The sequence below is a fragment of the Carettochelys insculpta genome, chromosome 1 (assembly GCF_033958435.1).
Source record: "Carettochelys insculpta isolate YL-2023 chromosome 1, ASM3395843v1, whole genome shotgun sequence".
Lineage (NCBI taxonomy): Eukaryota > Metazoa > Chordata > Testudines > Carettochelyidae > Carettochelys > Carettochelys insculpta.
Genome location: NC_134137.1, coordinates 117685371 through 117702489, shown reverse-complemented (window position 1 = coordinate 117702489; position 17119 = coordinate 117685371). Strand labels below are relative to the sequence as shown.

The window sequence follows — 17119 nt, the reverse complement described above, 5'->3', positions numbered from 1 at the left end:
ACTGACCCTTGGGGGACACCACTACTTACCCCTCTCCGTTCAGAAAATTTACTATTTATGTGTACCCTTTGTTTCCTGTCTTTTAACCAGTTCTCAATCCATGAAAGGACCTTCCCTCCTACCCCATGACAACTTAATTTACGTAAGAGCCTTTGATGAGGTACCTTGTCAAAGGCTTTTTGGAAATCTAAGTATACTATATCCACTGGATCCCCCCTGTCTGCATGTTTGTTAACCCCTTCAAAGAACTCTAACAGGTTAGTAAGACATGATCTCTCTCTGCAGAAACCATGTTGACTTTTGCCCACCAAATTATGTTCTTCTGTGTGCCTGACAATTTTATTCTTTACTATTGTTTCAACTAATTTGCCCAGAACTGACATTAGACTTACTACTCTGTAATTGCCAGGGTCACCTCTAGAGCCCTTTTTAAATATTGGCAACACATTAGCTATCTTCCAGTTACTAGGTACGGAAGCTGATCCAAAGAATAGGTTACAAACTAGTGTTAATAGTTCTGCAATTACCCATTTGAGTTCTTTCAGAACCCTTGGATGAATGCCATCCGGTCCCGGTGACTTGTTAACATTAAGTTTATCTATTTGTTCCAAAACCTCCCCTAATGATACTTCAATCCGGGACAGCTCTTCAGTTTCATTTCCCACAAAAAATGGTGCAGGTTTGGGAATCTCCCCAATATTCTCAGCCTTGAAGACTGAAGCAAAGAAATCATTTAGTCTCTCTGCACTGGCTTTATCGTCCTTGATTGCTCCTTTTCTATTTGTATCATCTAGGGGACCCACTGGTTTTTTAGCTTCCTGCTTCTAATGTATTTAAAAAACATTTTGTTATTACTTTTTGAGCTTTTGGCTAGCTGTTCCTCAAAATATTTTTTGGCTTTCCTTATTATAGTTTTACACTTAATTTAGTAGTGTTTATGTTCTTTTCTATTTACCTCACTAGGAGTTGCCTTCCACTTTTTGAAAGATGCCTTCTTATCCCCGCACTGCTTGTTTTACATGCGTGTTAACCCATGATGGCTCTTTTTTGGTTTCTTAGTATGTTTTTTAATTTGGGGTATACATTTAAGTTGGGCCTCTATTATAGTGTCTTCGAGAAGCTTCCATGCGGCTTGCAGGATTTTTGTTCTAGTCACTCTGGTTTTTAATATTGAGCCAAAAGAACTCCAATGAAGTTCAACAAGAACAAAGGCAGAGTCCTGAACTTAGGATAGATGAATCCCAGGCACTGTTACAGGCTGGGGATCAACTAACTAGAACCTAGGGATTTTAGCAGATGAGAAGCTGGATATGAATCAACAGTGTGCCCTTGTTGCCAAGAAGGCTAATGGCATATTGGGCTGTATTAGTAGGAGCTTTGCCAGCAAATTGAGGGAAGTGATTATTCCCCTCTAATTGGCACCAGTAAGACCATGTCTGGAGTACTGTGTCCATATTGGACTCCTCACCCAGTACAGAAAGGATTTGGACAAATTGGTGAGAATCCATTGGATGGCAACAAAGATGATTAGGGGACTGGGGCACATAATACTATGAGGAGAGGCTGAGAAAACAGGGCTTATATCTCTGCAGATATAAGAGACAAATGAGAGGGGATTTAATGGCAGCCTTCAACTACATGAAAGGACGTTCCAAAGAGGATGGAGCTAGGCTATTCTCGGTGGTGGCAGATGGCAGAACAAAAGAGCAATGATCTCAAGTTGTAGTGGGGAGGTCTAGGTTAGATATTAAGCACAACTATTCTACTAGGAGGGTGTTGAAGCACTGGAAGGGGTTGCCTAATCTTCTGTGATTCTAGGGAAGCTCAGGTAAATAAGGACTAATCCTAGTGAACTGCATCTGATCTGCAGTGTGCTTAATACCCACCCCTGAATAAGATGCTCACAGTTCAGCACCTAGATATATGTATTTTGTTATAAACATCATTAAAGCCCAACTCTATTGACATAATTACCATCATCTTGTCAGCTAACAGTGAGTATTGGCATTTTTATTCAATGGACATTTTTGTCAAAAAGTCAATTTTTATTAAATACATTGGGTTTTCATCAATATTTAAAACAAAAATTAATGACAAGTTCTAATATGTCTCTGAAAAAAACTGGATTAAGAGAAAGAAATCACGTACTTTTGCACCATGGAAGCCTGGAAGACCATGTTGACCTTGGTCACCAACAGCTCCTTTCTGCCCTGGCTCTCCAAAGAGTCCTGGAAAACCTGGTGGACCAGGTGGACCAGCAGGACTGCGTCTGGCTTCATCACCTTCAATACATTTACAGTCCCCCATTTCACCTGCAGAGATGCGGGAAGGAGGAAAACACAGAAGTTCACTGGATGCAAACATTGCAAGATTTTATTGTGAGAAACCTCAGTCAAGATAATTCTTATACATTGGGTGAAATCATGGCCCTGTTGAAGTCAATGGCAAAACTCAAATTTATGTTACTGGGACAAGATTGATTCCCTAATGAAGACGTAAATAAATATGAAAAAGGAGCTTTATGGGGATAAAGGAATCTCTCTACGCAATATTTTTCCTACTGTATTAGTGTTGGGTCAAATCCTGCAGTCCTAGGTCAGATCACACACAGGCAAAACTTACGCTGGAGCACAACAAGCTTTTTGCATGAGTAAAAATCTCAGGATTTAGGCTCACTATTTATACTTTCTTACCTTTTGATCCTTTTTGTCCTCGGTTCCCAGGGAAACCTTGAGGGCCCATCTCACCTGGATCCCCAATGCGCCCCTTCAGCCCAAAAAGGTAGCCTATAAGATTAATGCATTTGAAATACAGCATTGATATCTTGTACGCTGACCACGCCTCCCCTCCTTCGCATTCTTTACTCTGTGTCGAGCAGCAGTGCATCTGTCTATTCTCTGTCCTGCCTGTTCACGTCATCTACCATCCATGTGGCTCCTCCCCACTAGCTCCGCTATCTGGGTTTTTAATCCCAGCTTTCTGGCTTCACGATGTTCTACCCTCCTCCCTGGTGATTTCCACTTCAATGCCAGGGACCAATCCAACCCCTTAGATTCCTATCTTCACATCTCCATCTTCTCATGTCACTTGTAAGCCTGGCCCAGCTCCCCCACTCACCAAAAGTGCCAGTCACTTGATTTGGTGTTCAACAGCACCACTCTCTCTCTAACCCCTCTACTTACGAATTCCCCTGCTGTGACCATCCTTGGTCCTATTGATACTGCCCGTTGGCCTCCTCCTCACCTCCCTGTGCCTGGCCACCTTGTCCTTTTGTGATTTCCAGCCTCTCGATGCCAGTAACTTTTCTTCTGCTCTCAGCCTCCTCCTCCATGCTCTGTCTTCCAATGAGTTTGTTGATTCTCTCAGTTGTTCACTCTTCACTCTTTTTTGCTATTTTCAGGTGGCCAATGGGGTGGGGAGCAAAGAGGGCAACTGCCTCAAGGCCCAGCAATTTCAAAGAGCCTGGGGCTCCCAGCTGCCACCAGTTACTTAGCTGTGTGAGCAGATATAGCTTCAGGCTCATTCAAACAGCTACCAGTGCTTCCCTTCTGACTGAGGCCCCTCCTCTTTCAGGACAGCCTAGAGGCTCGCTCCCTCCGTACCTCTCCAAGGGGCCCGGCATTGCTATTCTCAGCTCTGGTCATTTTCTCTCAGTGTCTGCCCCGGCCATCTCCAGTCTAGGCTCACCCCAATACCTAATTCCTCTGATCCTGCTCTTTTGCTGCTGGGTGTCTCTGGGAGAAATCCCAAGAACAGAATGACTTCTCTTGTGGCAAGTCTGTTCTGTTCTTCTTCAGTTTGGAGCTGCTGAAGCAGCTCCACTTCTGAAGCCTCACTGAACTCTGAACCTGCAGTCCCAGCTATCTGTTTGGGACCTTGCATTCCCTCCTCATTCCCATTTCTTCTCCCACTCTGCCTTCCCATTCTACTCTGGGCCACACAGATTTCATCAAAGAGAAAACTGATAGTCAGGCACGACCATCCTCTTCCTCCTCTGCTCAACTTCCCTTCCCTCCCACCTGCTCCCCAGCACTGATGTAGACATTTCTCAGCTGCTCTCTTCTCTCTCTCCAGTTCCTCCCGAACGCCATTTCTTCTTCTTTTCACCCTGGCCCCCACTCTCTCCCACTCCCTTCTCCTTAACCGCTGATTCACATTTGGCTCTTTCCCCGCACAATACAAGAGTATTTTAATCCCTTCCACTTAAACACATCCCCAGCCTTGACCCACTTGCCTTTTCCAGCTATCACTTCCATTTTCTTCTCCCGGTCGTCTCTGAGCTCAGAGTGTAATCACACAATTGCTGTTTCAAACTCCTCTCCTATTCCATCCTAGCCCTTCTCCCACTGGGCTTCTGCCTCCTGCACTGCGTGGAAACTGATCTCCCGGGTCTCTAAAGACCTCCTCCCAGTCAGATCTCAGAGTCAGTCCTCTGTCCTAGACACAGGGCCGTCCTTACCAATTCTGGTGCCCGATGCAGCCCAAGCACCTGCAACATTACAGTGAGGGGGACGGCATAGGTGGGAACAGCTGCTCCATGGGGTAGGATGGCCATTCCACATGAAGAGTGTGTTCCATGGGAGGGGCTTGCAATCATAGGCTGTGGGGCCAAGGGGTCCAGAACCATGGGGGAGGGGGGGAGGCCCAGAGCTGTAGGAGGTAGGAACAGGGCAGGGACCTGACAGGGAGAATGCAGGATGTGTGGGTGGTGGTGAGAGGCCTGAGCTGCGGGACAGAGGAGATGCCAGAGGCAGCCAGACAGATGCAAGTGATAGTTTCCCCTTTCCCTGGAAGGAGAAACAGACCGTGAGTGGCAGCAGAGTGCTGCATGCGAGGAGGCAGGCAACTGGGGGATGGTGCTGGCTGCTGGAGCTGGCGCTGCTGCACACACAACACACAACTGCCTAGGGCAGTGGTTCTCAACCAGGGGTACATCTACTGGGGGGTACTCAGGGCACATTAACTCAGTGTTCCTGAACCATTTTTATGTATAAAACTCTGGACGTATTTTACGTCCATCTAATTATTTTTATTGTTTTTGCACAATCATAAATTTGTACTTTGTACAAAAGGTTGAGAAAAACTGGCTTGGGGCACCACAAAATCTGGGGCAATTTGATGTCGCATATTTTGCGTATCTATAGGACATCTCTGCCTAGATCTGCCAGCTGCTTTTGACACCACTGACCATTTTTGACCACTGTCCTTCCTCATGATATTGTCCACTCCTAGTTTACTTCCTACCTCTCTTAACTGCTCCTTCAGCATGTCCCTTGGAGATTCATATTTATGCTCCCTCTACAGAGTTCCATCTCCAGGGAGGAGAGAAGCGGAGAGGAGAGAAGATGACTGTTTCACACACACAAGCACAAATTCAGTCACCATCTTTACAGTGATGATTCCGATCTGCCTCTTCACTCCAGATCAGCCTCCTCTTTCTCAAACTGACAAAAAGTGTTGGTCTGTCTACATGACACTTCCTCACTGATGGCCAGCTATCAGCTTAAACTTAACATGGTCTAAACGCAACTCTTGCTTGTACCTATCCAGACCATGATAATTTTCCTTTATATTCTTTGGGCAATTCCCTTTTCCCCATCACATCAAATGTAAGCATCTTAATTTCCTAGGCCCTCTGCAGCTTGTCCCTCCCTTCTTTCCATGCTGTAGGCTCCTGTAGGCTATCTAATTGTTAAGCTTCCATTTCTGCTCCAACAGTGTCACCAGCTGGCCTTCATTGCATACTTGTGTAATTTTAAAATTAGTATCTTTGTGCTTTCTCCCATGTTAACCCACACACTTGGGATGAACTCCCTTGTAAGCACCCAAAAAACCACCTCATCACCCCCTCAACACTCTGCCAACAGAAATAACGGACAATGGTTACACCACTGTTGTACTGCCTATCACACTGATCAGTACTGTCTCACTGGTTCCTGGAACTGTCCTGGTTGTGTGTATCTCTCCATTTTCTCTCATTTTAAGATGAGACTGTAAACTCTTTAGACCAGTGACTGCTGCTTAGTTCTGTATTAGTACAGCATTGGCTCTGAAGCAAAGAGGTGCTGAATTAATACATAACTGCAGTATTACTGACATGCGGTGTTTGCTGTTCCACATTTAACATATTACCTTTACAAACACATCTAAATACCTAAAAGTTACAATTCTATGGTAGATTAATGATAGCCTATGTACAATAAGAGTACACTGCATGGCTTAGCTCTCCACATTCAATCATTGAATAAGGCCTTGGCCCAGCTGGGCCAGAGGTTTCGCGGAAAGCTGACTTCAAGCCATCTAGTTCACAGTTCTTTACACCTCTTTCCCAGTCTCTGGAGCTGTCCTAGTCTGCTTAAACACTGCTCTAAATTTTACAAGGTGGTTGAGGGGACATCACACACTGAGCCTTTCTTATGGACTCAGCATTCCAGAGATGACTCCTATGTTGGAGGCAGAGTTCTTTGATGCAGTCGCTATTCATGTGAGGGGAATGCTCAGCAGACCACTTAGGTCAGTTTTACGGTACCTGTGGTGAAATGATCTACTGTATTACCAGCTAGGATCTAGTATATAATCTAGACCATAATCCTTGTATCCATGAATATTTTAAGACTGGTTATTCTGATGACTTTTGTGACGCACTTGTGCAGTCCTGCATGTTTTCTATTACTCAGCCAACTGTAATTCTTGAAAGTGAGCATTTAAAAATAATATTTAAAGACATGATTTTGGGTTCACCTCTTAGACCAGGTTGCTAGATTATCTTCGTGTAGTTTTGGAGAGAGAGCCATGCTAATACTGCTAGATATTTTGGTATACGCTAGTTAAGTAAAGGCATACCAGCTTGGACAGAATTGAAATCAGCTATTCATTCTTCTCAGGTAGATCACAGAGGGTCAGAACAGTCATGTTTTTAAGTCTTCACAACATGCAAACTCAATTGGTCATGGTCAATATACAAATAAGTTTGCCACAGGAGAAGGTGAGACACTACTGTGTTCAATATAGGGCCAACAACATAGGTGCTGGGACTTGGGGTACTGGGGCAATCCCTGGCTTGAAGTAGTAATAATAACCCAAAGACATGACTTCCCCCTTTAGCATGCCCAGTATCAAAATTGCTCCAGCACCACTGACCAGCCATATGTAAACAATGTCAATAACCCTGACTGAATAGTGCCTTGATGAAGAAAAAACACTGATAGGCACCAACTTTGAGGGCTGGAACACCCACTGAAAAAAAAAAGGTGCTGAGTACCCATTGGTGGGCCTCTCTTCCCTCCCCTGAGCACCTCCTACCAGCAGGCCTCCTGCTGAAAATGCCAAACCATGAGAAAAAACCAAAAACAAACCAACCAGGTGTGTGTTCCAGGGTTTGTTATTAATGTCTGACGATCGGCTAAACACACCTTTCTTTTGGTGTTTCTTTGTGCTTTTGGCACCCTTCCTTTGGCCCAGATGCATACAATCACTAACTCCCCACCACATCCTGAGCCCATCAGAGAATTCCCATTCCTCTTCCAAGATGACCTATTAACTTGATATGGTGGTGGCCTCCTTAGAAAATGTTCAAGCACTGATATTTTCTGATTCCCTAAAATAAAAGCTGTTCATTTCCCCAAGACCTGAGTGCTTGGCAGCATCACTAACCACTTACCTGGGTCTCCTGGAGGGCCAGGTGGGCCAGGAAACCCTGGCGGTCCAGGTTTACCATCACTACCACGTGGACCTGGCTGAATTGCTGGAAGACCTGGCTCTCCACGAGAACCTTTGGGACCCATTTCCCCGCGTAACCCTCTTTTTTCAGAGCCATCTGAAATGGGAACAAAGCAAGCAAAAAATTGAAAATGGCCTCTTCAAGGTGCTCTCAGATTAAGAGGCTGCACATGCTAACTACTCCCACCAGGTGAGGAAACAACACAGTATTCTGTACATCGTGATAATAGTACTTTTCATTTGAGCATGTTACCAAAGTGAAAAGGTATCATTACCCCTCTTTGCAAGTGAATTGCCCAAAGTTGCATCAGAAGTCAGTAGCAGAAACAGAAATGAAATCAGGTTTCCTTATTCCCAGTACAGCTCCTTATCCACTACACCATGTCACCTCTTCCAGTGCCCCAAGCTCGATATGTTATCTTCATATGTACACCTGACCCATTCCCCCCACCCTGCCAAAATAATTTTGACTAAAATTGGAGCACAGCAAATTGTTTTGAGTCAATACTTAGGTCATGAAATGCCAGAATATTACCAAAAAAGTCCCCAGGCAGACCAGGTGTGCCAGGGTCTCCTTGTTCCCCTCGGTCTCCTGCAGTCCCGGGAATGCCTGGAAATCCTGGATCTCCTCTTACACCTGAAATACATCCCCACCCCACAAGAATACAGGTTATTCTGCTGATCTTTGTGACACACATGTGCAGCACTGCATGTTTGCAATTACTCAGACAACTGTAATTCTTGCAAGATCAATCAGAACATTCAACTCCTTCTTTTGGTGACACATTCCAGAAAGTGTTTTAATTAAAAACTGCAGTATTCACAGTAGCACAAGAGCCACACTCAAGTACCTGTAACACAGCAGACAGAAGCATTTAAGGAGAAAAAAGGCTTGTGGAAGAGAACATTTAAAGGTAGCACTATTCAAAGTTATATCCTAAGATCCTGATTGCCCTATTAAAATTAACATTAACGGAAACTTATAGTTTTAAAGAAAACACAACTGCTAAGAGAAGTAGATCTGCATTCAAAGTTTCAACAGCTACAGAGCTCTGCTTGTATCTCCAACCACCTTAGCTTCTGGGCTGGACACACCTGCCAGCTACCACATAAATGTAAGGCTGCTAGTATGAGTGAAGCAATCTCCAGACTGTGCTCTTCTGAGGAGATCATGGTTAGGGTTCAGTCATGCCCAAATGGTGGGTAGTGTGGAGTTTCCCTGCACTAAAAGGGGAAGAATTATCTGCTGAGGTGCATAGCATGAAGGAGGAGCGCACCTGTGACTTACCTCTTCACGGGGTGTTCTAGGTTGTATGGCAGGTTTCCTCCTCTTCTGGGGAGTGCCTTACACTCTAGTGGACACATGATGGAAGAAGACCCTTTGCTACCAGAGAGCAGAAGGACTGTGTTTTGGGCTAGTTGTTGCACAGGGATTGGACTATGGTTTGTGTCTTAGGCCATGTCTACACTTAAAAAAACCTTCAAAATGGCCATGCTAATGGACAACTCAAAGAATACTAATAAGGCACTGAAATGAATATTCAGTGCCTCATTAGCATGTCACTGGCCCCAGCAGTTCGAAAGTGCCATGTTTCGCTCCCACGCGGCTCATCTACAGGGGGGGTCCTTTTGAAAAGGACCCTGCCAACAACAAAATCCCCTTACTCCTATCAGTTGATTTCGACGCTGGCAGGGTCCTTTCGAAAAGGACCCCCGTGTAGACGAGCCACATGGGAGCACAATGCGGCAGTTTCGAAGTGCCGCAGCTGGCGGCATGTTAACGAGGCACTGAATATTCATTTCAGCGCCTCATTAATACTCTTTGATTTGGCCATTAGCATGGACACTTTGAAGATTTTTGCAAGTGTAGATGTAAGCCTTAGCTCCGTGCAGCTGGATGGCACACATAATGCGTCCCTCCCTCTTTCTGCCTATCCCTCCCCAGATATGCTGACTCCACAGGTGATTCAGGGCTACAGCACCCATGGAAAAGAAACAGTAGGTGCTTAGCACCCACCAGCAGTCCCTCCGATCAGGTCCTGTCCCTCCCCTCTGTGCTTCCTGCCTACTGGTGGGCTGGGCTGGTCAGATCCTCCCCTACCGTCCCAGCGCTTCCTACTCCCTTCAGTCAGTCTGCTGTGATCAGCTGCTGAGAGGCATGAGGGAGTGTTAGAGGGGACAAGTGAAGCAGGGACAGAGTGCGCTTAGAGGAGGGGGCGGAATTGTGGCAGGAAGAGGCAGTGTGTGGTGGGGGTTTAGGGGAAGGGGTGGAGTGAGGGCAGGGCCTGGGGTGGAGTGGAGAGTTGGGCACGCTGTCGCAATCCAGAAAGATGGCACCGTCCAAACCCACAGAGAGTTCTGTGGGTTGTCCTTGCCTACAGCATGGGAGGGCAGGCCTACATAGAGAGGGGGCTCTCCGTGCAGGTGGTGAGGGATGCTGATATGAGCTGCTGGAAACATAAGTTTTGGGACCAATCACTGTGCTGCGCAATATACGCTTAGTGAAAAGCTCACAATTTAAATCAGTTGAACATCCCATGTTATTTAAATGAGTGCTTGGTTATCAGCCAGAATGGAATTTTCAGTGTTTGGCAGCCATCTCAGGAAAATGGTAGCAGATGCACATCTAAGAACCAAAAATGTGTGCAATCCAATTTAATAAAAATAGCATTTTGTGTTAGAGAGACAATGTGAAACAAAGCCCAGTGCTTTTACAGTCATTCAGTATCATGAAAAGAGCACACAAGTGAATTAAAACAATTTTTAAAAAATTGGAAAATGACCAGGTTTTCATAAAGTGAAAAACGATTTATGTGATTGACCTCAAACTTTGAGCAGAAATTGTTCAGTTTGGCAAGGACTACACATACGATATCACATTTTATGTGGAAAGGTGATCCCCCCCAAAAATGTTAAAGGGAAAATATATTAATAATTTATAATAGAAGCTGTGTCAGAGAGCTCTGTAAACATACAGTGAATTATGAGTATCTATAGACTTATGATCGGGAACTTAACATTAAAATTACAACTATGATGGCATGTAACATGGCAGTAACCTAAACAGAGTTAATTGATATTTTCCATTTAAGACACATTAAAATGGCCTCTTTTTGAACATGCAAATTTTAATTTTTGAAAATGTCTGGATATTGTATTAAATAAAAATCATGTTTTGCATTTTTCAGCTTTTTTTTCTCCTTTTTCTTTCTCTTTTTAGTCTAGCAAGAAAGGGAAGAGAAAATATGAAACATGGATGTCTGAAATGCTTTTAAGTGTAATATGGTCTGGTCCCCTCACTAAAGCCCCAAGTTGCATGCCCAAATGCCCAATCCATGGTCCCATCAATGTCAGTTGCACCCAGCCTGTGGCCCACTGAGGTAAGTCGTGGGTTGGAGGTGGCACCCCCACCCCCAGCTTGAGCTGCTTGCTGTTAGCCCAGAGTATTCTTTCATGCCCCCTCTGTCCCACTTCAAAAATCTCTGCATAGCAGCTGTTGCCAAATGGAAGGCAGAAATCTTGGTGAGCACTTAGTATCTCCACGCATCGCTTCTGGTGAGAATGTGTTCTTTTTACACATTCCTATCTGCCTGGTTACATACCAACTAAATATTGTATATTTCACAAAGGCTACTTATCTGCAAAGTAAGCCACCAATTAATCAAGATTAAGAATTTAAAAGAGATTGCACACTACCTATAGGAAGGAACACACAGCAGGAGGATTTCCAGTTTATGAATAAAGATCATAGACTGTTCTGTTACATCAGGGCTATGTCTACACTAGGGGAAAACTTTGAAATGGCCATGTTGATAGGAATAAGGGGATTTTGATGTTTGCAAGGTCCTTTCAAAAAGGACCACCGTGTAGATGAGCCACGTGCAAGTGAAATGCGGCACTTTCGAAGTGCCACGGCTGGCAGCACGCTAATGAAGTGCTGAATATTCATTTCAGCACCTCATTAGTATTTTCTGATTTGGCTATTAGCATGGCCATTTCGAAGTTTTCCCATAGTGTAGACGTGTCCTAGGTGTTTCAAAGCCACATTTTGCCTTTTCACCTAGATGTAACCTGACTGGGCTTGTATCATGAAGAGATAACCACAGCCATGCCTGACTGTAATATACTGGAAGGATTTGCAGGGAGCTTCTGCTTTTATGACATAATGTCCTATTTGTTAAGTTTAGGCTCTAGTATTTCATTTATGGTTTTACTGAAGATCTAACCTTTTGTTTCTAATATTTCTGCTTGCTGTCACATGAATCTCTGTTTTTTTGTTAAAAAGATATATTTGCTTTCTCTAAGTGCTGTAAGCTAACGTGGTGTTGTTTTGTACGGTGTAACTGGTAAACTGTGGGGAGCAGATCTGCAGTGCTGTGTGTGGCCTGTGGATCGGGGCTAGGTACTTTAGTGAGTTGCATGGAGGACTTGCACATGACTATTTCTAACCTGCAGAGGACAGCAGAGCCCGAATGGGCTGAGAGGAAGGTGCTCGTGCTACACATGGCTGGAGGTGACCTCTGCCAAGCACAAACAAGGCTTTCTCATGCTGACGACAGAAATAGGGGTGAAGTGCCCACAACTCTGGGATCCTTTGGGAAGCATCACAGTAGATTAAGTCTTTTGGTTAAGCTTATTAGGAGCCCAGACTGCAGGACCCTTTCAGAACATTTAGTTTAAAGCTCTGGCTGTGGAAAAAAATAATCTGTCTCTTCTGCCTGGTCTTCAGTTATGCCCATCACTCTGGAATATTGATTCTACATCAGTCTCTGGCTCACCTCACCTGTCATGGCTATAGTGACTATTTTTTTACTAAAATGCCCATTACTGCACATAAATGTTACAAGAATACTTACAGGAATGTTGACATTTTCTTAGATCTCAAGGTTTTGTTTACACTAGAGGAAAAAAAGGAGTGCTAACCAGAGTTCCCTCTAATTTTTTTGATCCATGTGTAGAATAAATTTATGTGCACCAAGATGTGTGCAGAAGTGTACTACCAATAGAAACACATGCTGCTGGCTATAGGTGGCTGTGGGTGCTCTGTTAATCAACTGAGCAGCACCTGAATCTCTCCTGGGTGGCTGCCAAGCCCTCAGTCTACAGGGAACACTAGTGCTAGCATGAGTGAACAGGTTGAGTTACAGAGCAGATTAGGATTTTTAACCCAGCCTGCTAAGGTGTGCAAAGACAAACTCACTTTGACCTAAAAGAAAAGAGAAGGGACCTTCGGAGGTCATGGAGTCCACTACCCTGAACTCTCAGCAGGAGCTAGTACCATCAATGACACTTTTTTTTTTTTTTTTTAAATCTAACCTGCCCCAAGCCATTGAAAGGTCCCCTTAAGGGCTGCGCTCACAACCCAGGGTTTATAAGGCCAATGTTCTAACCACTGGGCTACTCCCTTGCCTGCAAAAATGCCCTTTTTCTTTGAGTGAAGACGAGGCCTAAGAGGATCAGACCGAAGGTAATTTTCCTGAAAATCAGGCAAATTCACACTAATAGGGAGTTTGCATACTATTGTTTTCAATGAATAATGTACATGCAGATCAGCTTTACTAAAAATGCAGAGTTCTTTGCATTTCATGGTTTTGCTCTGTGGGGAAGGTAGAAAAACAAGAATAAGCTATCAGCATCACAAGTACTCTGAGCAAGGAAGCCATACCTTTTCTTGGAATGGGATATGGAACATAAGTAGGTGGTCCTTGAATGCCTCTTTCACCCTGCTCTCCCTACAGAAATAGATAATGAAATGTCAGACATACACTCAGAGTGTACTTACACCATTTTGTGGGGAGGGACAGTTTGAGCATGTGAGTCCATTACACAAAGAGCCAGATTCCCCAGGGTATGTGGCCACCTTAGCAACATAGATAGCTAAGAGAATTTTTAAAGTCCCAATCATTTTGTTTTCAATGGGAGTTGAAAATCCCACTGGGTGTCTATCTTCACTCATAGGCACTAAATACCTTTAACATCTCGCCCCAAGTTGCCAGCAAAAGTTTTGTATTTCCCTTCAGTCATGCTACCTCTTCACTGATTCTTCCACTTGTTATCCTCATTCTACTTTTTCATCATACATCCACATTTTCCCACTCACTCACTCATTCTCTTCACCAGTGTGGGGCAAATCAGAAAATCGTCCCTGTTGTTTTCTCTTCCCAGTGTCAGTTAAGCACATTTTTGTGAGTTTTTACACCTTCCTCTTAAGTATTTGGCTACTGATGGAAACCAAGCAGCACAGACAACTGCCTGTTCAATTATGGCAACAAACACAAATATATTTATTCTAATGAATCGGTATAACATAAGCAAAATAAAGTCTGGTTTACTAATTCTGACAAATTACATTCACTTTTAGTGCAGGAAAGGAAAGAAATACCTTCATTCCTTTAGGACCAGCTCTTCCTAGATAGCCATCAAATCCTTGAAAACCCTGAAATATACATCAAAATGGGTTCCTTTTTTAAACCAGACAAAGTGAGAAGAGATTTGGTTACAAGACTTTTCAACTGTCCAGCATGTTTACATTATAATCTGTTCGAGAAGTTGTTTTAAAGCATAAGAATACTAATTTCCTCTAATAGAGTTAAGCATGTTAACCACACAACTAAGCTGAGAAGTTTGTTACCCGCAGGATTTACTCTTGGGAATATCAATTGAGTTCTACTTTTCCATTTTTTTAAATTTATATATATTCTGTACATCCTGATTGTCCTAAACTGGGTCACAAAAACAGCATATGCTGCCTCACAAAGGGGACTCCAATGAACACAAACCAGGAAACTTGAAGATCTCGAGTTTGCAGACAGCTTAGCCCTGCTTGCAGACAAACTAGAGTATATGCAAGAGAAGACAGATGCCCTACAGGAAACAGCTGACCTCAAGATCAGTCAAGAGAAGACCAAGTTGATGCACACAAACAGACAGGAAAGCGAAATTAAAATAGAAAGAAAAGCAGTGCAAAATGTTGACCAGTTTGTATACTTGGGAAGCGTTATCAGCAAGAATGGGGGCGCTGAAGAGAACATCAGTGCAAGAATATGAAAGGTGCAACAAGCCTCTGCCATTACAACCAGTCTGTGTACAAAAGCCATTTCAACAAGAACCAAGCTACATATTTTCACCTCCAATGTGAATTCAGTGCTGCGGTATGGCTCAGAGATGTGGCGCGTTGTCCAGAGCAACACTAAGAAAATTCAGATGTTTGTCAATAAATGCCTTAGACACATTCTCCAGCTACAGTGGTACATCAGAATGTCAAACGGAACCTTGTGGACCAAAACAAACCAGAAGCCAACGGAGATCCAGAGCAAGACAAGAAAATGGTGATGGGCAGGCTATATCCTACATAAGGACTGAGAGGAATGTATCATGAGACAAATGTTGGAATGGAATCCAAAGGGAAAGAGGGAAGAGGGGCATCCCAAACACGGCAACAAAGCTTCCTGGATGAAGTAAAAGCAGCTGGCTTAACATGGTATCAAATCAAGACTATAGCTAAGGATCACAAGAGATGGAGAATGACTGTGGAGGCCCTATGCGCCACTTGGAGCCCAAAGAATTAAAAAAAAAATTCTGTACGTTGGACCAAACCCTGGCTCTGTTGCAGCCCTGGTACACAGCCTAGTTGGGTGAATACAAAATTGGCAGGAAAAGCAGCTGCTGAGGTCTCAGAAGATCTTGAGATGGAAAACAGCATTCTGGACTGATGCAAAGACAGGTAAGAAGGCAGCAGATAACCCATTCTATCTAGTCCTTGGAGATGGTGTCACACAGGAAATGCACATGCTCAGCGTCTCTTTCACTCTGGAGTTCCCCCAGATGCTAGTCAGCTACAGAAACTTGTCTAGAATAGGCTACTGAGTCACATCTTAGAGTTGTCATTGGGATAATGAAGTCATTGTTATTTGTACATTGTGAGTACTGGAATAATTTCTTGGTCAGGTGTTTGTATAGTAGCTAGTGTCCTTGGGCTAAGCCTTTAGGATGTTGAAGATTATACAATTACACTGCTACTGGCTGTAAGAATATCCTATCACATAAACATATTTCCATTGAGAATTTAATTAATTGAATTATTTATTCTTTTTACTGAGACAATGACACATTCAGGGACTGCCGATAGTAGCCTGCTGGTGCACTTCTGAAATGGCAGAAATCTGAAGCCTGCATCAGCAGAGTGCAATATATCACAGACCATTACTGTACGCTTCAGCTGATGGAGCTGTGTGTATAAAAATACCAGGCTTAAATCTCCTCTTGCATTCGATGGGTTTACACCAGTGTAATTCCACTGCAGGGCTGGCCTGATTTTGTAGGTGAAATAGGTGATTGCCTAGGGTGCCAGGCTTTTAGGAGTGCCAAGTTAGATGGAAGTAAAATTTTTTCTCTATTTATTTTCAGGATAAAACATATATTTTTCTGTGATCCGAAGACGTCAGTTCTCTATGTTAAAAGCAGTGTGTTAAAAACAAACCTGACTTTTATGGTAAATACTCACTTTTTCGCCAGGAACTCCAGGGATGCCGTTGATACCAGGTAATCCCTTTGAAAATACAACATCATTTGCAAAGTAAAGCGACAAATCTTATAATCTTTGGCCCTTCTAAGATAAAGTGTGCAAGTGGACTTTTAAAAACCTGATCATAAGAATAAGAATTCACAGAGGCACAGTGCAAACAGAATAGGCAAATTTATGTCTTTCTTTCTTCAAAAGAAAGATATTGTTAAACCACCCCCATGATCTCTGAGGATATGCCTACACCGCAGCCTTATTTTGAAGAGTTATTCTGGAATAGTTTATTTTGAAATAATGCTGCTCCACACAAAACACATTGGCCGTTTCTACACATGCCAAACAAAGTGGCATGCTAATAAGGCATGGATGCAAATTCCCTGTGCCTCGTTAGCATAAGGTCACGTGATCTGAAGTCAGGAGGATGTTCTTCTGGACTCCAAAGTGCCATTTAGAAGTGCGGCCCCCAGCAGGTCTTCCGGAAGGAAGTCCTTCTTCTGGAGGCCCCATCTTCCTGAAAATTTTTGGGAAGAAGGGGCCTCTGGAAGAAGGACTTCCTTCCGGAAGACCCCCACCCCCCGGGGGCTGCACTTCTAAATGGCATTTTGGAGTCCGGAAAACGTCTTCTGGACTCCAAATCATGCGACCTTATGCTAATGAGGAAGGGGGAATTGCATCCGTGCTTCATTAGCGTATTTCGGGCTGCTCATTAGCTGTGTAGAAATGGCCATTTTGAAGTAGCCCTCAGCTATTTCAAAATATAGCCTCTACAAACAACAGAGACTATTTCATAATATAGCCATGGATGCACTACGGCTTATTTCGAAATAGGCTCTATTCCCTGTCTACGCAGCCCCTATTTTGAAATAGCTATTTCAAAAT

The 17119-nt window shown here is 43.7% G+C and overlaps 1 protein-coding gene across 3 annotated transcripts in view; it reads right to left on the bottom strand.

Moving 5' to 3' along the window:
* Positions 1-17119, bottom strand: part of COL4A2 (collagen type IV alpha 2 chain) — a 259647-nt gene that overhangs the window by 63581 nt on the left and 178947 nt on the right. For all 3 annotated transcript variants that reach the window (XM_074990097.1, XM_074990108.1, XM_074990087.1), the window contains exons 16-22: positions 16223-16267; positions 14102-14155; positions 13385-13451; positions 8255-8356; positions 7661-7816; positions 2694-2786; positions 2149-2312 (exon numbers count right to left, since the gene is read on the bottom strand). In XM_074990097.1, the coding sequence (XP_074846198.1) occupies positions 2149-2312; positions 2694-2786; positions 7661-7816; positions 8255-8356; positions 13385-13451; positions 14102-14155; positions 16223-16267 (681 nt within the window). The remainder of the gene's footprint in view (positions 1-2148; positions 2313-2693; positions 2787-7660; positions 7817-8254; positions 8357-13384; positions 13452-14101; positions 14156-16222; positions 16268-17119) is intronic.